Genomic DNA, 24,955 nt, shown 5'->3' with positions numbered 1-24,955 from the left:
TGTCTTATTCAATTCTCAGCTTAACAATGCCAAACTTCAATTCTCAAATGACATTAAACTCAAATAATTAAGTTAAAACCAAAATACACTGATATTGTCTTTTAAGATAGAAACAAAATATTAAATATATTAGATAAATAATATATAATTATCCATATTAATTTATATTTATATACTTAAATGAAGGTTTTCCATAAGCATATTTAGCCAATATAACCGAACTGGAGTAAGTACCTCCATATTTAAACCTCATCAGCACAACGGTCCTCTAACGGCTAACGGCTGGCTAAGCTAATCGGCTAGTCACAACTCTTATAACATACTGTGATAAAACCGCACGTTAGAACATGTAAATATTTGATACAAAGTAAATCTCGGTTTTATACTACTAGTGTGGTTTTTCACTGGGTACTAACCTGAAATACAGGTAAGTAGAGATGAGAGAGGACCACCGAATGACGCAGCTTCTGGAACCTCGGTGGTTATGAAGGAGCTTCAGAAGAAGACAGAGAAATTCGCTGCGCCATGTCGCCCCCTGCTGGTTGGGTTACGGTACACTATTCTTGCAATGCATCCATTCCTCCATCCATCCATTTTCTAACGCCCTTGTCCCTAGTAGGGTCGGGAGGGGGGGTTGCTGGTGCCTATCTCCTGCTAACGTTCCGGGTGAGAGACGGGGGTCACCCTGGACAGGTCGCCAGTCTGTCGCAGGGCAACACAGAGACAGACAGGACAAACAACCAGAATTTAGAGAGACCAGAGTACCCGGGGAGAGCAGGGAGAATTGAACCTTCTTGCTGCAAAGCAACAGTGCTACCAACTGTGCAGCCCTTGCAATGCATTAGGATGTGAGACAAATATTGTTCCTGTCACATTAACATTATTTATTCTCTGTTTTCACACGACTTCTGGACAATTTGGCTTACAAATCACTCAATTCAGTGATGCTCCAGTTCCTCGCCTGCTGACAATGTAACACATCTTAGAAACATCTTTGACGTGAACATTCAGTTTTTAATTGAGTCACTGAAATTAATTAACTTTTATTTTTTATTAACTTTGAGTTTTAGTTTAATTTATTGACGTGTACTTGTAGAACACCGAGGAAAACCAGGATTCACTAGATCAACAGAACGGCGTGCCCTTGCAGTCCTGATTTTATTTTGCAGTGGCAGAACAGACCTTACATGTCTTATTGGAGGTTTAGTTGACCAAATCACTTCAGTAGATCTACAAGACGTATCAGGACCTCATTTTTTTCACAAGCTCCCCGAAGCTGTTCATTTAACAACGCTTTGATCAGGCCTCGAGCCGATAGCTGGATGCCTGATCAGAACATCCTCACCTTACAGTTATTTCTTCCTCTTTAACCGATCAAAACGCCCATTAAATATACAGTATTCACACAGTAAAATGTAATTATAGTTTGTTTTAAATTACAAATAACTCCAACATAGCTGACACATCTTTGATTCTCCTTTGTGTCTTTGATTTGCTTTGGGAGAGAGAAGTCAAAAACCCATTCGTAGACTGTTTGAGTTTGTTTTACAGGTTGTAAAAAACAATTCCCAATTTTATTTTTATATCCTAACTTTTTAGTTATCTCAAAACAAAAGGTATTAAATCTGAACACAATACACAACAGGGCACTTCAAAATTCATGTGCTACTTTGTACAGTAACGACACTGGTTTCACTGGTTTTTTTAATCTTGGTTATTTAAGTCTTCACAGATTTGTAGATCTTGAAGCTCTTGAGTTTGAAATCCCCGGCCACTTGGACGTAGGTGATGACGTCCATGTTTGTACGGTTAGGAAATTTGAGTTTCTGCCCGTCAGGGAGCTCCACCTCGAACCCTTCACCAGAAAGCTTCAAAAAAATCTAAAACAAAACGCACGTCTGTTACTTTTCAACAAGCAACCAGTCACAGTTGAAGTGGTGTACAGGTCTAAATATCACAGAGATGAAAAAAAAGGAAATAAATATTTGTGTGACTATGATGATTACCATTTTATATTGAAAAAATAGGAACCTTCAATCTGTTTGTTCAAGAACAATGAGAACATCTTGAAACCATTTTGTCCTGGATCCAGACTTCCTCACCTTCACATCATTGCCCCTCTGCAGAGGGTTGTGCATTTCCCTCCCTTCACTTCCCCAGGAACCTGCAGTCTTTGAGTTGTACACTAGGACCGCTCCATCTGCATCATCCTGGAAACGGGGGTTAAAGTGCAACGCCAGGTCTTCTGAGCTCACACCGAGGTCAATCCGGAACCTGTTTGGATCGTGAATCTGATTTTATTTTTTTGCACTCGTTCCATTTATCAATAAATGTGGAAAAAAATGTAACAAGTTGTTATTGCATCATCTGTGCTTTTCATTCAGGATTACATAAAAATCCAGGATTAAATACATATATGATGTGCTTGTCTTACTTCTCAGCGTCGTGCAGAATTTCCCCCTTTAGTTTTAACTTGTCTCCAGGTCTTAAGGTCACATTCTTCAGTTCCAGTTGCTGAGGAAAGGAGTTTTGAGTTCAAACCACATCACCACAACAGAAACACATGTAGATTCATTTAACAGCAAAAGTTTGTTTCTGTTAATTCTGATCATTATTGCTTAGGGCTAATAAAAACCAAGCACTTAATTTCTCAAAAATACATTACATAAGACCAATAAAAAAGGAATTTTATCAAGTCCAAAGTCAATGCGGCCTTCTACCAGGATATTTTCTGGCACTTCTTTCTTCTCTAAAAGCTGTATGGAAATGCTGATTTCATTTTCTAGCTCAGTGGTTCCCAAAGTGTGGGGCGAGGGGCAGGGGGGTGCAGTTCCATTGCAGGAAGCGGTATGGATGAATGAAAAAAACAAAAAACAGCTACACAAAAATGTTTCACTGTAAAGATGGTTTGTAATTTGTTTTGTTGCAACCTGAAGTGTGAAATAAAATTCAACGGAGTTTGAGAACAAAATATGTGTACAGGTTTATGTCTGGTTGAACGATGTGTGTGCCCAGTTAATTTTTCTTTTTCTTTTTTTGGGTGGGATTTTATTGTAATCCACAGGGGGGCCAGAAGAAAATCTTTGGGAACCACTGTTCTAGCTGGACTTGGTACCTGAACATGCTGCCAAAGCTACCAATATTAATGATCATAATATCACTGATATTGAGAACCACACTAGTCTACCCTATAAAGACCCTATAAAGAGTACATGGAGTATTGTGAAGAGGAAGCTCAGTGACACCAAAGCTAACAATAGCTGTGTTTCCATTGACCGTATAATTGTGCAAATTGAAATTACAAAAGATAAATTTGCCTAATGGAGGACAGACAATTTTGAAAAAGACTTTTTTAAAATCGTTTTTTGCTAAAAGGTTTTTACGCTGCTAGGTTTCTAAATTAGCATATTTTGCAACATTACAATGGAAACACCTTTTTCAGCATTACACCAGTTAAGTGATCAGCAAACGGATGTGTGTGACTACTGGTGGAAAAAACGAAGAAGACGATAGGAAGTGGTAGCACGAGGATGGCGCAGCATGTTTTTTAAATTACTGATTGTGTCAACAGAGTTACTCACTTGCAATCTTTCATTTGCATTTCTTAATTAATAATAAAAAAGCACTGCAATTGTAAAATGTTGTTTATTTGACACTAGTGGAACGACGTTTTGCACACATTTGCAATGGGAACACAGATAGTGCAGATGACCTGCAGGTTGCTTTCAAAAGAAACCTGAGCTTCCTCAACACCTCAGTGACCACAAGCTGTTCAACTCCCATACTTCACTCCACTGACACATACAAAAAAGGCTTAGGCAGGATACTGAGTACATATAGTGCACAGTGTCTTTAATAGACAAAAATGTCTGTATAACCAAATCATTTTTATTGGTCATATGCAGTCTTCTTATTTTTCTTTTAATTAGTAAAATTAACTTTTTTATATGATATTCCATATTACTAATGTACAAAGGCACCCACTTTTTTTTTTTAAATGTCCTTGTATTTCAAAAAAATATAAACAATTTGTTTCTCATAGAATGACACAATTAATTTAATGAAATGCAGAAGAAGGATGATTAGTCTTACCATCTTCATCTTGGATCCTACTAAGAGTTATGAAAAGCCAAGAAACGATCTTTATGCACAATGTGTGTCGCTTCCTGCGTGATAGAGGGAGGATAAGAGGTTTGAATGTAATTATTGTATATGTATGACACAAACAGTAGCACACAGCAGAAAACATGAACAATATAACTGAATCAGCATCAAGATTACCTCCATCACGACGATCTGTTTATAGCTCTCTTTAATCACAAATACAGAATTTTATTTGTAGATAATATCAGAAAACTATGTTTTTCACAAATCAGGCCTTGCAAACAAATGGCCTTTAAGATATCTCTAAAGGTGGGATGACCTTTGGTTTTAGTTGATAAAGTCCTATTTTAAAATTACACAGATTAAATAGTGCTGTAAACATTTTATTCAGTTTGTCTCTAAAAAACAACAACAGAATTTTGAATTGAGATTTTTGTGCTTCTTTTCCAATAAAAAAGATAGATAGATATATTTAAAAATGAGACCTCTGTTACATGCTGAATAAAAGATGTTACAGGTTAAAAAAATAAAACGACTATCTTATTTTAATTTTTGAAGACTTTTTAGCACACTCAATATTTGTTCAGAAGCTGCCTGTGCAACTCTGAAACTGGAATAAAAATAAATATTAATCTTTTTGCGTTAATACTTTTACACTTAAACATTAATACACTAAATATATCACATGCCTACTAAGATACATTTCTTTCTAAACGTTTTAACTACGTTTCACAGCTAATTATCGACATTATTTATTCATTAATTTCTAGACGGATTGCATTGAACATTTTGGGCTTTATTTTTTGAGTTATCGTCTTTTAAGAGATCCTTTCTTTTTACAAGACTGTGGTTATTTTATCATCATTATTTACTGACCTCTTTTTCGTCATTTTCAGTAACGCAGTAACGTTCAGGTTGAACGTCTCTGGAAAACTGAGGATTTAATTTGCGGCCGCTAGAGGGCGAGCTTTCCCTGACAACAACTTCCGCTACGTCGATGGAAGTGACATAATTAAGTAAACAGGAGTTGTCTCTACATTTGTGTTGGTGTTAATAGCAATATAATTGCCAGTAAAAGGCCCATTTCGAAAGAATATTCGGGATAGAGGCGTATTTGGTGACGCCTGTATGAGGAAGCTGCTGAAAACCCGCTAAAGGTAATTTTTTAAAAAGAATGCCTACAAGCTGATAGCATCTCCAATGCACCTGCCTTTAGCCTGAAGCTAAAGCAGCTAGCAGCTAATGAAGCAGCGTTAGGAGGCAATTTTATCTTAACTTCCGTCATTACAGTTAAATATTTATCTTGTGTTTTTCTTTAAGCATTATTTAAAGTCATTGGTTTTAACTACTGAGCCTAGTTGGGTTAAATTTTCTGATGTAGCATGAACTGTGACTCACCATCTGTTACTGCAGCCCAGATAATGTCGCTGCTTTTATAGCATCAGTGCCAAGGCCGACTCTGCTTATAATGCCTCTTTTTTGTGCAGTAATTATTCCTTTAAGAAAATGCAGCTTACCTAAAGTAGAGTCAATCCTGGCAGCTTATACTGACAAGACACAGGAAAGCTGTTTGTTGCTTAAATTTGTTTTCATCATGAATCTACTTGGGCACAGATTACTGATAAACTTGTTTGTTTTGTTGCTTTTACTAGGACTTTCTGTCGTGGGAAAGTTGTGATTCTGTCCTGCGATGTTCACAGACATGGACTATGAGCTGGAGGAGGACAAACTGTGAGTCAAATGTGTTTTGATGATTTATAATCTTAGCCTCGCAAAAGTATTTATTCCATTTGGACGTTTTCTGTATTTTGTCCCGTTGGAAAAACACGCTTCAGTGTGTTTTGTTTAAAATTTAAAGGAGCAGGTCTGAGCTCGGAAGAAATAGGAAATCCATGTTGGCCGTTAAAAGCTTGTTCATCTTTAAAATATTAACTAATACAATGAATTCATTTCATCCATTACATTTGATACCAAATGTCCACAAACAGCTAAACCAAATGTGTTATTTATTGATCTGTACAGAGGGATACCGACGGTACCCGGCACTGTGACCCTGAAGAAAGATGCTAACAATCTCATTGGCATCAGCATCGGTGGTGGAGCTCAGTACTGCCCTTGTCTCTATATTGTCCAGGTAGGAACATGAGAGCTGGTAACCATAGCGCCTAGATATGACATCACGTTTACCTCATGGTTCATCTTTTACTAAACAAACGTTTTTGTAGTATAGCTTTTATATATACACAGTACAGACCAAAAGTTTGGAGACACCTTTTAATTCAATGAGTTTCCTTTATTTTCATGACTATTGACATTGTAGATTCACACTGAAGGCATCAAAACTATGAATAACACATGTGGAAATATGCACTAAACAAAAAAGTGTAAAACAACTGAAAATACCCCTTATATTCTAGTTTCTTCAAAGTAGTAACCTTTTGCTGTGATTATGGCTTTGCACACACTCTGCATTTTCTTGATGAGCTTCAAGAGGTAGTTACCTGAAATGGTTTTCACTTCATAGGTCAACCTGCCCTGTCAGGTTAATAAGTGGGATTTCTTGCCTTATAAATAGTCATGAAAATAAAGAAAACCCATTGAATTAGAAGGTGTGTCCAAACTTTTGGTCTGTACTATATAGATAGTACAGACCATATATATATATATATATATATATATATATATATATATATATATATATATATATTCTTGTCTCATCTTAGTGTTTCCAACTATCTAATAATTTGTGATGTCAAGCAAAAGATAGTCTGAGTAGATCTAAAATGTGTTAGCAGTTATGTTCAGGTTTTAGTTTTCTTTTTTTTATTACAATTAAGATCAAAGACTTTTTTCATAACTTTGTATCTTCTTTTCATTCAGTGCAGTTGAAACTGGGCCAGTAAAAGTTGATTTAACCTCTTACCTTTTAAAGCGGTTGGTTTTTGTCTCCCAGGTGTTTGACAACACTCCTGCCGCTCTGGATGGGACGTTGGCAGCGGGCGATGAAATCACCGGAGTGAACGGGAAAACGGTGAAAGGGAAAACAAAGGTGGAGGTGGCCAAGATGATTCAAGCTGTCCAGGTCAGCAGGTTCTGGAAACGGAAAGACGGCTTGGTGTTAATTACAGCTCTGAGGATTATGTGAACAAACTTTTTTTTGTTGTTTTCTTCAGCCACATCTCTTTTTTTTTTTTTTTTACCAAGATTATCTTCTTTATACCAGATGCATGTTATGGTTGCATAAACAATGGATTTACAGTTAGTTTTAACAATAATAAATGTAATTTCAGCCCAAAAGCAGCACATGTCACACATTCAGAGAATAGACCTTCGAGACCATTAAATAAATTCAGCACTCTCATAAAAGAGCTCTTTCTGGTTCACATGAGATGATGATGATGATGATGATGATGCTTGTTGAAAATGAAAACACAAGGACTTATGACCTTTGAAAAATGTTAGTAAGACTCTTTGAATTTATTTCACTCATTTATTTATTTAAAGATGAAACCAACTGCAATAAAAATATTATCTAATTTCATAGCTAAAAACTCAAAAACAGTAAAAAGCATTGATATTATTGTCCAATTATTAAGTAAAATGGATGTGAATGGACTTCATTCAAAAAACATGGAATTATTTCATAATTAGGTTTTATAAAAACAGATACCTTCAAAGAAATGTCATGCAAATAAAAGAAGACGGTGAGTGAGCCATCAGTATCTGGTACAAAGAGATTTGCATTTGCATGCAGAGGAAAACGACACAAATGTGTAAAATCCTTAAAAAGCTGATGCATCCTGCAAAACTGATGTCAGCTGAGAGTTTGCGAAAATGCTACAAAAAGTAAAGTTATAATAAAAACCAAAGAAGATGCAACTCATAGGACTGATTGGATCTTTTAATTGAGCAATTTATTCTTTCAATGTGAAAAAATGTTTTAATAATGAAAATTTCCATTTTAGTTTATCATTTGCCAACAGTTTAATGTTTTAGATTTAAAATGTCCAAAGGTTTAAAGTTATAACTAAACTAAATAAACATCACTCAGGTTCAGTCTCTTTTATTTTTTTTTTTATCTTTAACACGTAGCAGTCAAAGTGGTAGAAGATAACTCACTATTTGTGTCCAGCAGCGGTCCAGAGCCCAGCTTTGAATGTAACAGAAGAGAAGTTTATCTGGCTTGTTAAGCTTTTTGGAAGAGTTGAGGATAATAGGAAGCATGTGGCAGAACGTCAGCGTCGCAGTGTTTGGCCGTGTTGTTTTTGACTTCTTTTGTTTCACACAGAAACATTCCCTGACTTCCTGCGTTCTGGGATAAAGACGGGCTGCAGTGTGGGAATTAAAGGATTAGCCTGTGCTGGCGTTAGCTTTTCAGGGCCCTTGATGCCCTTTAACGTCACCATCTCCTCCAAAGTCTCCATTTTGCCTCTGATGCTGAAACAAATTAATTGTCTTCTGTTTTCTACAAGTGAAAGATTCTCAGTTGTTTTAAGCACAAACTGAAGGTTTAAATCTGTTTGTGTTCGCAGGGAGAGGCGGTGATCCACTACAACAAGCTGCAGGCTGACCCAAAACAAGGGAAATCTTTAGATATCGGTCTGTGCTTCCTTCATTTACCAAACTGACGTTGCTGCTGATGTGAGCGCATCTCTCTGAATCTTAATTTATGACGTTTCAGTGTTGAAAAAAGTCAAACATCGCCTGGTGGAGAACATGAGCTCAGGAACCGCAGACGCTCTTGGACTCAGCAGAGCTATTCTATGCAACGGTAAGATTTATATTATTCCAATAAATTTTTACCGCTGCCTGATTTCTGTGGACGGGTCGTGTGATAAACACGTTTGTCTTTGTAGACGGCCTGGTGAAAAGACTGGAAGAGCTGGAGAAAACAGCCGAGCTTTACAAAGGTAAAGACACCAAATCAAAACTAACGGGAGCGAAAAAAACTAGTTGGCTAGTTTAGTCTCCTGGTAAATTCACATAAAACATTAAAAAATATACATTTCTTTAATCAAATTCGAACATAATAAAATCTAAACAGTGACACAGAGTGTTTGATTAGGTCAGGATCTCATTGTCTATTTTTCTTTCAGGACTGATGGAGCACACGAAGAGGCTGCTCAGAGCTTTCTTTGAACTGTCTCAAACTCACAGAGGTCTGGCGCTGCAGCATTTATACACAAATAATTTGATGGTATAATAACAAAAGCTAAAATTTTGTTAGAACCTACTTTGCGTAGGTTTCGATTGCATTTTGTGTCTTATATAAAATTTTAAACAGATTATAGACCGAATTATATTAGCTATACAATGTGTTTGCTTTTTTACACCCTTTTGTACTTTTTTACAATCTAAATCCATTGATTGGTTGGTGTGCCGTCCTCACAACATGTAACTAGAGAGCTTTCAGTATCACATTGTAGCGCTGTTAGATTAATACTTTAGTTTCACATTTCCTCTTGAACTTGTGTTTTATTTTTCTATTGTAGTTTCTCAACTCTACCTCAAAAAAGATTTTTTCTATTTGCTCTTAAATTATGATTTTTTTCCCATTTTATTTTGGAAAAAATAGCACAAATCATGTTTACGTTATTAACATATTTTTGTAGATGCTTTCAAACTTTGTCCAAATTCTGTCCGAATAAAAAATTAAAGGAGAAAACGCCACAAAAACACCTATAGGTCAGAAGTTTGGTAACATAAAGTCCATGTATTTAATTGGGATTAACCAAAATATGCAGCATTGCACACATCTAGTCTCCACACAAACCTTCTTTCCTTATCTCAAAATTCTTTATACATTGATTCTTTGTTTGTTTGTTTGTATTTGAAATACAACAGCAAGAAAAATGGATTATGTGCAAATCCACTCAACTTAACTCTGCTTACACTGCTCTACATTTTTATCAACCATAGAAAAAAACAATCAACACCTCATGCCCAAGTGTCCAAACACACAAATACTCACAAAGGTGAAGGTTTCCTACGGTACAAAGCAAGTGAAGGACATCCAGAGTGTTGGAGTCGTTTACTTTCTCCTAACTGCCTAAATTCTTGTTGACAAGGTTACTGGAGAGGAATGGACCAAAGATAGTTTGCTGCTTAGAGCGCACACTCGGTCAAGTTTCTGGAAATCCAATATCGTTTGTCACACGCTGATGAAATTTCAAAACCAAACAATTTCAAACATTCTTAGCATAAACTTAGTCCTACAGTTATCTAACCGTGAACTTGTTTACCAACTTCATTAATGTAAACAACTTTATTCTGTAAACCAATTGACAGAATTTGACCAAATGACATCACAATTAGCATCATATCAGATACACCTTCATTAGTTGAGTATTAATACTGATGTATATTGTTTATATGCTGGCTTTAACACAGCTACAGCCAGCATTTAAATATGCACATATTTATTTAAATATGTGCATATTTCTATGCACATATTTTTACTATTGCACCATTTTATTCTCGATTTTAAAAAAGTGAGCAAAGAGTGTTGGTGTCTGGATCTTGTTATTTATGTATATACATTTTTTCATATGGGAAAGCTTCGCAGTTATCGTCTTCATGTGACATGTTGATGACCTTGTCAGGGTTTGGAGACGTGTTTTCTATCATCGGTGTCAGAGAGCCGCAGGCCGCAGCCAGCGAGGCTTTCGTCAAGTTCGCCGACGCTCACAGAAACATCGAGAAATATGGAATCGAGCTGCTAAAGACCATCAAGCCTGTAAGTGCACAATGCATGTTTTGAGTATAATTTGCAGCGTCGAAGACGCAAAAAGCTAATTATTTAGATTTTTATTCCTTTCTTAAGTGCATTTATAACATTAATTGTAACCGATCTTACAATTATTTACCCGTCCTGCTTCTATTAACCCTTGTAGCATTAAATCAACTTGCTGTTACTGACTTTCAGATGCTCCATGACCTGAACACATACCTGCACAAGGCCATTCCAGACACCAAGCTCACCATCCGCAAGTATCTGGACGTAAAGTTTGAATATCTGGTGAGGAAACAGCTCCGGGTTTTTCTGCACAACTCACCATCATCATCATCAGTACTAGATCTGCTGGATGAGTTTGCTGTATTATATAAACGTCTGATGTTTTTCAGTCATACTGCCTGAAGGTGAAGGAAATGGATGATGAAGAATACAGCAGCATTGTGAGTACTTGTGGGGTTTTTAGTGCTTTTTATGCTCATGTTGGTTGTTAGTTTCCTAGTCACGTTGCCTGCTGAACTTTGTATTTGAAAATGAAACTTAGAAATGACTTTTACTTTATCATACATGTTTCCAGTGTAAACAGAAATCCTGTGTTTTCTGCCTTTGCGCTGTATTTCAATGGCTTCCTCTGTTCTTTACTTTATCACACATATATGTTTCAGATCAATATAGGTTTCAGGTCTGGTCAAAGTCCAGACCCAAATCAGATTGAGTTGCAGTGGCAAGACCTTAAACAGTCACCAGTGTGACTAACACTAATGATCCAGCAAAGAGAAGTGAGTCCAGGATTCCTCCACAGACTCATTACCAGTGACCACAAACACTTAATGGGAGTTGTTTCCTATCAGAGAGCCGTAACTCCATTAATTTCTGACATTTGTCACATTGGTTTGGGTAACAGATTGGTGAACATTTTTTAAAAGCAGTTTGTTAGGAATTTAAGGATTTACGTATGACATTAAACATTAAACAAAACTTTCTATTTGATCTGTTTTTATTTTTTTAATCCGACAGGCCATGGGAGAACCTCTGTATCGTGTGAGCACCGGGAACTACGAGTACCGTTTGGTTCTGCGGTGTCGGCAGGAAGCTCGGGCCCGCTTCGCCAAGATGAGGAAGGACGTTCTGGAGAAGATCGAGTTGCTGGATCAGAAACACGGTTTGTCCTCCCTCAGCTGCTTCCTGTTAGCCAATTATTGCTTTCCTGAGAAGAGAGACGACTTTTCTCTCCCTTCACAGTCCAGGACATCGTGTTCCAGCTGCAGCGCTTCGTCTCGGGCATGTCCCATTACTACGACGACTGCTACGCCGTCCTGAAGGAGGCGGACGTGTTCCCCATCGAAGTGGACCTGTCCCGCACCATGATCAACTACAGCAGCCAGTCGCTGTCCTACACGGACGAAGACGAGGAGGACGGGGGCGGCGGAGGGGAAGAGGGAGGGAGCACGCAGGCAGAGAACGGCACCGAGAAGCTGATTGATGATGAATGAGTGAATGAGAGTGTGTGTGTGTGTTTAACATGAGCACTCTAACGTGTTAAACAGCAGCGAAAACATTTGATGCTGTTGAAACAAAGCTGAACATGACTCTGTTCTCATTTTACTGTTTTATCGTTTATTTAAACTCATTTTCTTGCTTTTTTGATATTCCATTTTCTCACCGACACAACTCCCCAACAGTGGGTGATTTTATTTTAGCACTTTGTGAGAGGCGTGTTTACTACGTCAGAGTGGGATCTTGAAGCTTGAGGTGTGCCTTTTTTTTTTTTTCTTTTTTTTTACCGTCTCTCTTGGAGTCTATTGGGTTTCTGGTGTTTGTCAGTCTGTATCAAACTGAATGTTGTAACTTTATTGTCTATATTACTTGCTCCACTCTGTACAACACCATCTTATTCAGCTACTTTACATTTTTTTCTTACTTTACACTTATCAGCTTAAGAAGCCCATACTTTACAAAATGTCAGTTTCAACGAAAAACGTTCCAGCTTCAAAATTTGTTGCACTTCTTTTTGCAAACATTAAGCCAGCTTTACCTTGCATTAATTAGATTTTATTTTTTTCATGTTCAGTTCTATTGCAAATAACACTATGCTTTTCCATTCCAGCCTTGCACTAAAAACGAGGATGGCAGTCTTGCGTGCACATACAACCCCACAGAGCTACTGTGCTGTTAGCACTATATAAAAGAAAGTGTAAACATGGACATTCCAAATAATGCTGTGTATCAGGTCATTACCACTGTATTTATTGTGTTTTTTTTTTTTGCTGAAATTATATTTAAAAGTTTGTAAAAAGTTATTCTTGGAAAGAAAAATCCATCTCTTGCTTGAATATGTTATACTACAAGTGACCACTGGATGGCAGCAATGCACCAGATTTCGCATCGCTGCTGTAATACGTTCAGTTGAAGTTTTGTGCTGAAGTAAATCGTTTTATTTTTGTCTTGCTTACTTTTATGTAACGTAAAGGAAGGACTTTTTAAAAATCTTTATGCACTTAATCACCAGTTGCAAAATATACTGATCTGAAAGTGAAGCACGTTAGTTTGGTCTTTGAAATTCTACACTTCCTCAAAGTAAATAATGTAACTATTGAAGTCAAATGCATACAAACATGACGTACCTACTGCGAGAAGCTCATGTTTTGTTGTTAAAGACGGTTAATTTAGCTTTTCTAATTCATTTTTGCTTTAATCCTCTTACTAAGGCAATGCCCGAAGATTTGTAAATATAAAATAAAACTATTTGAAATTGTTTGGTTTGTGATGTTTACTTTTAAGGCTTAGTATCTGCATCATTCCGTAAATCATTTTTAAAATTTTGGTCGCAGTTGATGACCTTTTCACTGCATTTCGTATAAACGACGATGCAAAAATGGTCACGATTCCTTCGCACTATTTTGATAGCAGAAAATTTAATGCTAAATAAAAAATTGAAATATTTTATGACAGTTTGTACGTACTCCAGCTAAACATGTACTAATAGCATCCCAGTGTATATTATAAGTGTATGCCCCAGTGGCCTAATGGATAAGGCACTGGCCTCCTAAGCCAGGGATTGTGGGTTCGAGTCCCATCTGGGGTGGACATGTTTTTTATGTCATTGTGGCACATGTTCTATTATATTTTACGAATTTTAGTGTCTTTTTCACATTTTCAAAGCCAAGACATCAATTTTACTCGATTATATGCTCTTTCTTGATTCGTTTCTTTTCCTGGGCTCCCAGCCAATCAGGAAGCGCTCCGCTCCCGTGACTCACGGACTGCCCAGGACTTTCCCTCCGTCATCACAAAGCCTTAATTTCCTCGTTGCTTGCTTCTGCTTCATTTAGTTCATTTGTCTTATTCATGCTGCTCCACACTTAGCCTTTCGCTGAAAATTTTTTTTGCAAACATGCCGTTAATAATGAAGCTATGTATCTTTCTTTCACTTCATGTGGTGACGACCTTCGCTGCTGCTGACAGTAAGTAGGACGACGGTGTGGATAATCACTGGTATAAGATCACCTGGCGTTGTTTTTCTGGGATTTAACCTGCAGACTAGTGGTTTTTTTGAAAGACTAAAACCATGTTTAAATACGTTTAACTGGACTCACTTGCTGTGATTTGGTGTTAATTATAGTTTAGTTAATAAAACTCCCAGTCACATGAATGCGTCTTAAAAGTCACACTTTCCTGGAGATCCGCAGTAAACTACAGATCGTTATTTTTTTGGAATGAAATAAAACTCCAAGTCACAAAAACTGACTTTTTGTTACGCTACAAGCGTAGTTTTTAAAATGAATGCCCTCATTACACTCAAAGAATCGCTTGAATCTGCGTTTCATAAATCAGTGTATTTATGTTTGATTGTGTCGACCTCTGCCTATAGACATGACGGCCGCCACCGTGTACTGGGACCAAGAGCAAAAGCTTGTGGTGGTAAAGGAAGGAGTGATGGAGGCTGCGGGCGATGCGTACGGATACCTGAACGACACGCTGTCCAGTACAGGCTGGAGCATTCTGGAGATCCGGGCCGGGTACGGGAAGACCCCCCAAACCGACGAGATGACCTTTTTCCTGGCTGGTTACCTGGAGGGATTCCTCTCTGCCCAGTAAGAAGCGCACATTACGCACAACATCACTGGTTAATACGTGTGTTTAAATTAAAGGTATAACTGAAGACGTACTTATTTTGTCACATTTCAACCTCAAACTTTAAAGTATTTTATTCAGTTTATTACAAACTTCAAACAGTTCATACACCATAAACCCAAGTGATTGCCCTCGGATGTCCGGTTTTTACAAAAACCAAATAAATCTTGGTTTTAAAGCTAATATTTACTAGTAGTTGACTCAACCACTACTCATGTTTATCAGTAATCATTACTCGTTCTTATTAGAATTGCTTTTTTTCATGGAATATTTTGAACACGCAAAGTTTAGTAAACATTTCGCTAGGCTTTATGTGACCGTAGCTTGATTTGTTTGTTGAGGAGGAAGGGAATGAACGTAATCTTTAAAAAAACAATCTGAACATGCATTTATGTTTCCCCACCTCTACTCTCATACCCAAAATAACTAATATAGTGCAACTAATTACCTTTAAAAGTAACCTAATTAGGAAACAGAGGCTATCTGTGTGTAATTCAATCTTCTGTTCTTTATAAACCATTCCCACTGTCAGACATGGTGGTGACAGCATCATGGTGCTCTTTAAGAAATAACTGAGAAGTTGTTCAGGCCTTAGTTGTTTGTTATAAGACATTAAAGAACAAACACCCTGAAAACATTATCCCTACAATGAAACATGGCGATGGCAGCATTATGCTGTGAGGCAGGAAAGTTGGTCAGAGTTTAAGAGGAAGACAAAAAGGACCTAGATCAAATTCCAGAATGTGCTTGTCACTTTCGTTCCAGTTCTACTTTTTGCTGGTGGCTCAGTGAAGGTTTTGGTTTTGCAAGCTGACAAAATGAAAAGTTCAAAGGTTATGAATCTGGAAGCAGACAGCAGACCGCCTCAGCTGCTGCTGGTACTGACCCCCCCACCCCGCCTTTTCTCTTTCCTGAGGCAGATGATGAACCACTACACCAACATGTACCCGCAGCTGATCACCGAGCCGAAGATCCTGGAGCCGGTGAAGACTTTCATGTCGTGAGTGTGTTCTGTTTCCCCCCCCGTAAGAAGCGAAAGCCGCAGAACCGTACAGAATCTGACATACGCTGTCATCATCTTTCATATCCTCTTCTCAGTTCATCTCAGGGCTCAGTCATATGATGTTTATTGTATTTCGTATCAACAGCTGCACTGTAAACAAAGCAGGTCGATGAATCTGATTGCTTTAACTCTGGAATGTCGCCAATCTGGTGTTTACAGATGGCTGACGGAGGTTCAGAGGGTCGTTTTCCTTTGTTTTTATTTATCGTGTGTCACACTCGGCTCGTTTGTGGACTGTCTTACAGTTTTTGTTCCAGGTGACAGTGGGTAATAAATAACCAGGAAGTGTCGCCCTGGCAGGAAGCAGGACTCGTGGGTCAGAGAGCAGGTGAAGCTGAACAAGAGCTCCGATCCTCTGTGGAGACACGCTGGATTCATCGTGGCCCAGCTGGACGGCCTGCAGGCCGGAGCCGCGGACTGGGCCAAGAAGCAGGGAAAGAAGGTCGATAAGCCGTACACATGAATCACACCTCACCTCACAGACTCGCACTATTAATAAAACGCTTTGCTATGTTCACATTTAGAATGAGGAAGCTCTAGAGAGCTCTCTGTAGAGCTTGAAATTTAAAGGAGCAGCAGAATATTCTACCACGTTGATCCGGGGTTTAACAGGGTTAGTTTGTAGTCTGCGCTGGAAGTCAACTTTTAAACGAACGACAGAAGCTCATTTTTGCAGTTGCCTTGCTTCCTTATGCTTTGAGTTTCAACTTTACAATGGAGTATTAGGGCCAAGCTGTGAAAACAAAAACAAGCTACAAGAATAAAAGTGTAGCATTGTAAGAATAAAGTCGTAGTATTACAAGTATAAGGTCATAGTGTTAAAAGAATGACGTTGTACGAAAATAAAGTCAAAATAATATGAGAATAAAGTCGGAATATTTCAAGAATAAAGTCGTAGTATTACCAGAATCGTAGTAAAATATCCCAATACTGAAATTGGGACTTTTTTCTCATATCATTACAATTGTGTTCTTGTATTATTTCGACTTTATTTTGTAGTATTATTTTGTTATGCTTATATTATGACTTTATTTTCTTGATTTTATTTATTTTACTCTTCTAATACTCAGTCGTACATCTCGACGTCAGTCGGCAGAAGAACATTTAGCCTGTGATTAGCGTTCTGTTTGTGTTCGTTCCCTGACCAGCTGCTAATCCGCCGTTCTTCCCACAGCCGCTGTCGCTGTTTGACGTCCAGTTCCTGAACGCGGTGGGGGACCTGCTGGACCTGATCCCGGCCTTGGTGCCCGGCTCCAACTCTCTGCTCAGAGACTTCAAGCTTCCAGGGATGGGTCACTGCTCAGCACTCATCAAGGTCAGACAGCTCACCTGATTCAGGCTGCGCGGCCCCATTCAAGAGAAAGAAAACGCAGCAGAATGTCACACTTCCTTAAAATATCTCCGTAACACATCAGCCAAGTGCCAGCTGACATACAGTCATGCTGAAATAGGAAGTACTGACGTACATGTTTCTGACTGAGATGCACCAATCGGTCAGATCAATCATATCAGCTGCTAAATCAAAATTCTTATCATGATAAGAAATTTATCACAATAAGTGATAAGCGATATGATAACTGCTCCTCCCTACAATATCCTGTGCAGACTATCCATGTTCAGTGAGATTTTTTTAAATAGTCTGACAGTATAGTATATCATATTACTTAAGTATGAGTTACAGAAACAAGTAAATCTAGAAATATGTTTTCATATCATATCCTTACTTTACCCTTTGACCTTCTTTTCCTCTATAGATGCTTCCAGGCTATGAGGACCTCCTGTTTGCCCATTCCAGCTGGTACACATACGCTGCCACCATGCGCATCTACAAGCACTGGGATTTCTACATCGCCGAGCCGCACACAGCCACCGGGAAACTGTCCTTCAGCAGCTACCCGGGTAACTAAACGCCCTGGACGGTCTTTCTCCACCCACCTCTCGTCTTCTGAATTACAAATCCATCCTTCGTTTGGCCTCTCCAGGTTTCCTGGTGTCTCTGGATGATTTCTACCTCCTGGGCAGCGGCTTGATGATGACCCAGACCACCAACAACGTCTTCAACTCCTCCCTGTTTGACCAAATCACTCCCAACAGCCTGCTGTCATGGCAGAGGGTCAGGCTGTCTCACAGCTTGGCTCACACTGGAGAGGAATGGGCCAAAACGTTCTCCAAATACAACTCTGGTACTTATACACTCCTTTTAAATGTTTCTTTAAGTACGCAAAGTTAAATGAACTTTTCACTGCAGGCACCTACAACAACCAGTACATGGTGGTGGACAGGAGCAAGGTGAAGCTGGGCCGCAGCATTGATGACGGCGCTCTGACCGTGGTGGAGCAGATCCCCGGCCTGGTGGAGTTCTCCGACCAGACGCAAGCTCTGCGCAGAGGTAACGCATCGCCCGTTCCTGCTTCTGACGCCGCTCGCCTCACCGACCCGTACGGCGCCTCGTTCCCTCTCTCTCTCGCCGCCCGCAGGTCACTGGCCGTCCTACAACATTCCCTTCCACCGGAACATCTACATCCTGAGCGGATACGGGATGATGTGGTCAAAGTATGGAGAGGAATTCTCCTATGACCTCTGCCCCAGGGCCAAGATCTTCCGCCGCGACCAGGCCAACGTGAAGGACCTGGACTCTCTGAAACGCATCATGAGATACAACGGTGAGTTGCTCTATATATGTGGCATCAGAGACTCTCATTCACAGCCCCGTTTAAATGCCAGCTTGTTATGATGTAACCTGGCATTGCGACGTCTTACTAAAGTACTCAGACCTGGAACCTTTAGCATGATTTATCACATCACAGCCACAAAGGTCAAAGTGTTTTATTGGGATAAAACAGATTATGCAGATTATTCCCTCTTGATACCACAAGATAAAATCCAACCTAATTTGTAAAAAGAGTGAGAGTTAATATGAAGGAAAGTATACTTGATTTAAGTGACTTATTGACTGAACTAGATTTTATTTAGGGGAACTGTAATAAAAGGAGACTGAATATGAATTCACAACACATTCTTTCCTGAGTTTGACCAAACTGGGCCAAATGGAGACTGGAAACGACTCGGAAAGAGTTTCTCTAAAACTGAAGCTCTGGTCTAACAGATTGTCTTTTAGCTCAACTTTTAGATACTAAAAGATACTCAGTAAATTGGTCATATAAATAAGACCAACTTATCAGTGAAAAGTGGTGTAGATAATGAATGTTGGTGTTCTGGAAACAGTGTTATTTAGGCTGACTGAGACACTTGGTGCCAAAGGCTGGTGAAAGCAGGCAGACAGACATAACAGATGAGCTTCTGTTGTGGAGCATTTTCAGCTCAAAAAACTGAAAAACGTGTGGCTAAAAATCTTGATAAAATACCTAGAAGTTTGTTGTTTTAAAGGGACAAAATGTGTAAAGGTTTCCTGCAAAGGCTCACTAATTTCTACATGTCATTTTATTTAGACTACAAGAAAGATCTGTACTCTGAGGGCAACCCCTGCAAAACCATCTGTTGCCGTAACGACCTGAAATTACAGAGGCCCTCGCCAGGAGGTTGCTATGACACTAAGGTAAGACCAAAACACGACCGCGTGCAGGATTAGTTTTTTTTTTATTGTTTTGACTTGCTGCTCACCGTTTCGCTTCCCGTCCAGGTGACGGATTTCAACATGGCGGCCGGCTTCGTGGCGGAGGCGGTGAACGGGCCAACGACGCAGGACGGCCTGCCTCCGTTCGTCTGGGACAAGTTCAGCAGCGTCAGCCACCAGGGCCTGCCGCTGTACTACAACTTCACGTTTGTCAGGATGCAGCCTCTTCTCTTTGAGCCATGAGCTGCGTGTGTGTGTGCGCGCGTGCGTGAGTGTGTGTGTTGAGAGACAAAGAAAGCCGTCTTCCCTGATGATTTTTGTGAGATGAATCCTCAGAGCTCCAGGTACAACCTGTTGCTGATTTCTGACAAAACTTCTCTCTGCTTGACCAAAGATGGTTAAACTTCCTAAAAAGCTTCAAAATAAGATTCTCTCTCACTTTTACGCTCAGGTTGAATTGAATGATTCACTATTACAGGAGTGTGTTTCCTTTAGTGCCTTGAACACTGATAGCGACTTTATTGATTTAATCAAAGTGCCAAATCAATGCCCTGTTACTTTTTAAACACTTGAATCTCCTCATGCATGCAGAACACTATCTTCATAATCAATCAAACTGTGCAATAGGTGCTGATTTTCTCTGCTGATGTGATTTATTCACTGTAAGTCTTGTGCTATGCCAAAGAAGCAACATCTCAGGTTTGTGTTTTTCTCCTGGCCTGTATGTTTTTGCTGCTAAATGTTTATCATTAACACTTAATGGATCCTGCTTTTTAATAAACTTTTCCATTTTTACCATGTTGTCTTGTTTTGATGTCTGACTAAACCATCCATCCATCCTTGGTTTTTACCTTCCTGTCCTTGCTGGGTCACCAGGGTGGGGGCTTGGTACCTATTACCACGGCAACAAAGAGACACACACACACCACACACACACTCATACATGAAGCTGATTGTAAAGACACTAATCAATCTTACAGTGTTTGCTAAAGTTTTATAAGTCTTAAATTGAAACAAACTGATTTATATTTTTTTATTATTATTTTTTACCTGATTTTGTTGTTTTGTAATTATATCATTTTGATCTTAATATCAAAATGTTCTCATAACCTTGTATTTAGGTTCATCTCATGATATAATTTTCAAATATTAAATGATTATTTTTATCAGAACTGTAGCTTTTTGTCCCCCAACTACTTTTTTTTTTTTTACTCTTACTTAAATAATTTTTACTTTTTCTTGAATAAAAATATGTTGGAGTAGCTCTATAGTTACTTGATTACAATTTTTGGCATGTTCAGGTTTCACCAGGCCTGTTGCATTAAGCAAAAAATCAATTAATCGCATGATAAATTATAACAAGCTGAATTTCAATTTGCATGATTTATCATTTTTCTCTTTTCTCTGTCTCTTTCTACGATAAACTGGATGACAAAAGTTTTCAATCTCCCAAGTTGATCTCAGTTAGCCCCTTTTCTTGAAGGAAAATGAGTTTACAGAGACTTCATAATTGATTTTATTTGTTGTTTGTGTTGTTTTGTTTATTTATTTTGGATATTTAAAATGTCTCCCAGTACCACTACAATTTAAAGTTTATTGATGTTTGCGAATGTGTTTTCTTTTTAGGCGTTTTATTACAACATTACCATTATATTTCTTGAAAATGATCTCAAAACAACAATATCATCGCTTATCGCAATAACATCTGGGACAATTTATCGTCCAGCATCGTGACAGATCTACGTCTCACTAATAGTAGCAAACCAAACTTCAAACCAACAGACAATTCACTAAACAATTTATTTGCCTACATCAATAATACATATAAATCTGCTTATTTAATATTTTTGCCAAATATGCAAATACTTAAAAAATAAAAGACGTTATAATCTCATTTGGCGAACTATTCCAAAGACTCGTCACGACGGAGAAGGCAGTGTTATTAAAAGCAGTCATTTTGGGACGTAATTAACCTTAAATATATGAATAAAAAAAACACACGTTGACCTCAGTTCTCACTTTTCTATCTAACTCACAGGGGAAACCTTCATGTATATTTAACAACACGCTGTCTCTCTGCCCTCCAGGGACACATGAAGTGATTCACTCTTTCCCATCAAACGGGGGAACTGAAACCCGGTGCTTCCTACATTCATTTCACTAATCCTCCCATCACCTCTCCCCTCTGCAAATTTCTTTTTATAAACTCTTTTTGTCTTTTTTTTTTTTTCCAAACACAATTTCACCCGAGGAGAGAGCAGCAGCTCTCTGCAGCCATGGCCAAGAAGGACTGCCCCGAGGGGAAGACGTGGGACAATCTCCTCTGGACCTGCATCAAGATGAGGGCGACACCGACCCGTAAGCTTCACCCCCCAACAGGTGAGTGACACCAGACCCCGACTTGAGTTGACGGCAGCCCACCTTCCTCTTAAAGGTGGGGAGAGTTAAATTCACTGTTTTCTCCCGTCCTGAACCCGCTCACAACAAAAGCCAGCCCCGCCAAGTCGACCGGTCCGCCGAACGCGTTGCTTCTGGGTCAGACTCTGTGGATCTGCGTGATTCTGGTGACTCTGGGCGCCATCTTGGCTCTGACCATTTGGTTCATCACATTCAGACGGCAGACCAAAGCCCGCAAAAACGACGGTAAGCTCAAATGTTGCAACAGTTTTATTTCATTTGTTAACAGACAACTGTTGTTTTCACATAATGAACTGAAAATAATTTTAAAAAAAGTAGAATATGTAGAAGTAAATTCTACTCAGAAATGTTGTCTGCCAACAAAGTTGTCAACAGGAAGATATTTTTTAATGAAATACACATATTCTTACTTTAGTAAGATATTCTATACAAGACATTTTAGTAAGCAGCACCATAGTTTTTTTAATGATTTTCTCAGTGAGGCGGGGAGGAGGACCTCTGAGAGTCTTCCTGAGGAAACAAGATGGCGGCAGGCAGGTGATGGAGTGTGACGCTCATCACACTAGAAACTCCACCGTTTCTATTCTCTCCTCCTCGGGCGTCTCTTGGGTCGTCACTGCTGCGTTACCGTCTATTCTGGTTTCAGCACGCATCTGTTGGTGGGGAAGTGGGGCAAAGAAAAACTGCCTCCTGCCCCCCCAGGCTAAACAAGAGACGACCTGCTTTTCCACAAACTGTAAAGACACAAAATCTTAGCAAGCATTACTCTAGTTTCTAGCGCAAATGTTCCACACTCAAAATGAGACAAAACTAACTTACAAGCAGAGTTGAGTGGTAATTTCTCCATGAGGGTGTAAGAAAATCTTCTTTTGCAGAAGATAACTAAAATAAAAACACAAACGAATAAAAAATAGTAGTCCATCAACATAGGAGGGAAAACTATAAATATAAAAAGAAATGTATTCATTAATTTAAATGTTTTTTTATTAGTATGTGAGCATTTAATTTTTGGTGAAAATGAAACTGGTGAAACTGGAACAACTACTGCTATTGATTAGTTCAATTTATCAAGTTATTAAGTAAAATAACTCCTCTAGTGTTTCTATACATTTATTTTTAAAAAATTAGAATTACTCTGCCATGGGTTTTTTTTTGTACCTTAAATTAAATAATTATCTTTGTAATTATTTTCAATCATATTCAATAAATTTGAATATTAAATTAAAAGGGCTGCACAGTTGGTAGAGCTGTTGCCTTGCAGCAAGAAGGTCCTGGGTTCGATTCCCGGCCCGGGGTCTTTCTGCACGGAGTGTCCATGTTCTTCCTGTGCATGGTGGGTTCTCTCTGGGTACACCGGCTTCCCCACAGTGTTAGGTTAATTGGTATAGTAACTACATTTAATTTAGTAGCTTTTTTTGTAAAAATACATAACCTCAGGAGTATCTTTACTATGCTGTACTATTTACTTTTACTTAGGTAATTTTATTACGAAGTATTGCTACTTTAACTGGAGTAAATGTTCTGGATTGTCTCCCCATTGTGAGTAACTGAGTGAAGGACAAACCAAAATTTAACCAGACACAGAAACTCTCTGCAGTTTTTGTTAAGTTCTATGTTGAAAGAAATTTATTTGGAAATATATTTCTTTTGCCTGATTTTGTTATTTTTCTAAAACGTTATTTATATAAATTCTTTTCATTTTGGTCTCTAAAATATAAAACATTTTATTTATATTTTTGTCTTCCTGATGAGGTCATTTTTAAATATTAAATGATTGACATTTGATCGAGTAGCCTTTTTACCAAGATACCTTTTTACTCTTCTGTAATTTCTTGGATTACTACTTTTACTAGAGTAAAATATGTTGAAGTGCTCCACCCAACTCTGCTTACAAATAATTTTTTCAGAAAGACATATCAGCCTGTTTTAAGTCAATAACTTTATATTGCTGAAAAAGGTATTGTACCACTATTATTTCACTTATATCATGGAAATAATGTCTTATTATAAGTGAAATAATCTGCCAGTGGAACTAGTAAGTTTTTAATCAATATTAAGGAATTATTGCTTTAAAACAAGCTCCTATATCTTGCTGAAAAGTTACTTTTAAGTTATTTTTGTCTTATTTAAAGTTTGCTGAGACATTTGCAGTAGGAAGTAGACCAAAAATACTTGGTAAGGTTTTCAGTGTAGTGCAAAGAACAAAGTAAAGAGGGACCATCCAGCCTGCAGACAGTCCGTTGAAATCTGCATATCCTTGCTGACGAAAGCAGCTGGCAGCATCTCCCATGTGAGCAGAGAGCAGCAGCTGCAGCAGCCCCCAGAGGCCCAAACCCGCCATCAAGGTTTTGTGCTTCGTGTTATAAATATGGCAATATGATTTGCGGGCTGAACTCAATAATCTGGAAACAACTTAAAAGTGGGCCGAGGAGGCTGCAGTCACGCCAGTTTCGTTTTGTTCCCGCTGAATAGGTTTCCCACTTGTTCCTCTGCGCACGAGAAAAACGGGAATGCAGATAAACGCGTTGCCTCGTTTAGCTGCCGTGAAACGCGGCATTGTTCAGATGATCGGCCGAGGCGAGGGAGTGTTTATTGGGGATTTATTTAAAAGTCTTGATCGCAAATAAAAATCAGAAATATTTGGTTTGCAATTTTTATTTAAACCTCTTCTTTTTAGGGAATACAGAGAGTACTGACGAGAGTCCAGCATCAGTTGTATTCATTCCTCCTGTTTGTATACATCATTGTCTAATACAGTTTAAAAGTAGAAAAGTACTGCAGAACCTGGTCATTGAATATGTTAACAGATTGTCATTCAGAGTAGTGTTATGCTACTGTTGCTAATGATATAAGCTTCATATCAGACCTCAGTGTGTCCATCTGGATATTTTGGTTTTATAAATCACAGCTGGTTTTTGTTGTTGGCCTT

The 24,955-nt window shown here is 38.5% G+C and overlaps 3 protein-coding genes and 1 non-coding gene across 4 annotated transcripts; 3 read left to right on the top strand and 1 right to left on the bottom strand.

Moving 5' to 3' along the window:
• Positions 1–1,690: 1,690 nt before the first annotated feature.
• On the bottom strand, positions 1,691–10,097 carry LOC102232102 (galectin-1-like). Its single transcript, XM_023349699.1, has 6 exons — positions 10,076–10,097; positions 7,028–7,197; positions 4,093–4,166; positions 2,435–2,514; positions 2,103–2,274; positions 1,691–1,880 (listed from the first exon to the last, which is right to left on the bottom strand). Exons 3-6 carry the CDS (start codon positions 4,099–4,101, stop codon positions 1,719–1,721), a joined length of 423 nt encoding a protein of 140 aa, XP_023205467.1. The 5' UTR covers positions 4,102–4,166; positions 7,028–7,197; positions 10,076–10,097; the 3' UTR covers positions 1,691–1,718.
• On the top strand, positions 5,104–13,592 carry pick1 (protein interacting with PRKCA 1). The gene is made up of 13 exons (XM_023349698.1): positions 5,104–5,261; positions 5,757–5,835; positions 6,127–6,238; positions 7,058–7,186; positions 8,637–8,703; positions 8,786–8,875; positions 8,961–9,014; positions 9,201–9,263; positions 10,707–10,840; positions 11,030–11,122; positions 11,230–11,280; positions 11,855–11,999; positions 12,080–13,592. Exons 2-13 carry the CDS (start codon positions 5,795–5,797, stop codon positions 12,328–12,330), a joined length of 1,230 nt encoding a protein of 409 aa, XP_023205466.1. The 5' UTR covers positions 5,104–5,261; positions 5,757–5,794; the 3' UTR covers positions 12,331–13,592.
• Positions 13,593–13,849: 257 nt separating this feature from the next.
• On the top strand, positions 13,850–13,922 carry trnar-ccu. Its single transcript has one exon. It is a non-coding gene; the product is annotated as a tRNA-Arg (tRNA).
• A 173-nt stretch (positions 13,923–14,095) lies between these two features.
• Positions 14,096–20,403, top strand: plbd1 (phospholipase B domain containing 1). The gene is made up of 11 exons (XM_005816063.2): positions 14,096–14,301; positions 14,709–14,931; positions 15,888–15,971; positions 16,335–16,476; positions 17,209–17,349; positions 17,789–17,933; positions 18,017–18,217; positions 18,283–18,423; positions 18,512–18,697; positions 19,484–19,590; positions 19,675–20,403. The coding sequence occupies exons 1-11, from the start codon at positions 14,232–14,234 to the stop codon at positions 19,849–19,851; spliced, it is 1,617 nt and encodes a 538-aa protein (XP_005816120.2). The 5' UTR covers positions 14,096–14,231; the 3' UTR covers positions 19,852–20,403.
• The last annotated feature ends 4,552 nt before the right edge of the window (positions 20,404–24,955 follow it).

This window comes from Xiphophorus maculatus, chromosome 16, assembly GCF_002775205.1.
Source record: "Xiphophorus maculatus strain JP 163 A chromosome 16, X_maculatus-5.0-male, whole genome shotgun sequence".
Classification (NCBI taxonomy): domain Eukaryota; kingdom Metazoa; phylum Chordata; class Actinopteri; order Cyprinodontiformes; family Poeciliidae; genus Xiphophorus; species Xiphophorus maculatus.
The sequence above is the reverse complement of the archived record's forward strand: the minus strand, read 5'-3'. Positions and strand labels throughout refer to the sequence as shown.

Excerpts from the sequence above, each read along its gene's own strand:
- LOC102232102 (XM_023349699.1), bottom strand. Across the intron at positions 2,275-2,434 it reads ATTCTGCACGACGCTGAGAA|GTTCCGGATTGACCTCGGTG; the intron begins GTAAGACAAGCA and ends CGATCCAAACAG. Across the intron at positions 1,881-2,102 it reads AGAGGGGCAATGATGTGAAG|ATTTTTTTGAAGCTTTCTGG; the intron begins GTGAGGAAGTCT and ends GTTTTGTTTTAG.
- pick1 (XM_023349698.1), top strand. The coding sequence starts at position 5,795 with ATGTTCACAGACATGGACTATGAGCTGGAGGAGGACAAACT. Across the intron at positions 11,281-11,854 it reads ATGAAGAATACAGCAGCATT|GCCATGGGAGAACCTCTGTA; the intron begins GTGAGTACTTGT and ends TTAATCCGACAG. Across the intron at positions 12,000-12,079 it reads GTTGCTGGATCAGAAACACG|TCCAGGACATCGTGTTCCAG; the intron begins GTTTGTCCTCCC and ends CTCCCTTCACAG.
- plbd1 (XM_005816063.2), top strand. The coding sequence starts at position 14,232 with ATGCCGTTAATAATGAAGCTATGTATCTTTCTTTCACTTCATGTGGTG. Across the intron at positions 16,477-17,208 it reads CCAAGAAGCAGGGAAAGAAG|CCGCTGTCGCTGTTTGACGT; the intron begins GTCGATAAGCCG and ends TTCTTCCCACAG. Across the intron at positions 17,350-17,788 it reads ACTGCTCAGCACTCATCAAG|ATGCTTCCAGGCTATGAGGA; the intron begins GTCAGACAGCTC and ends TTTCCTCTATAG.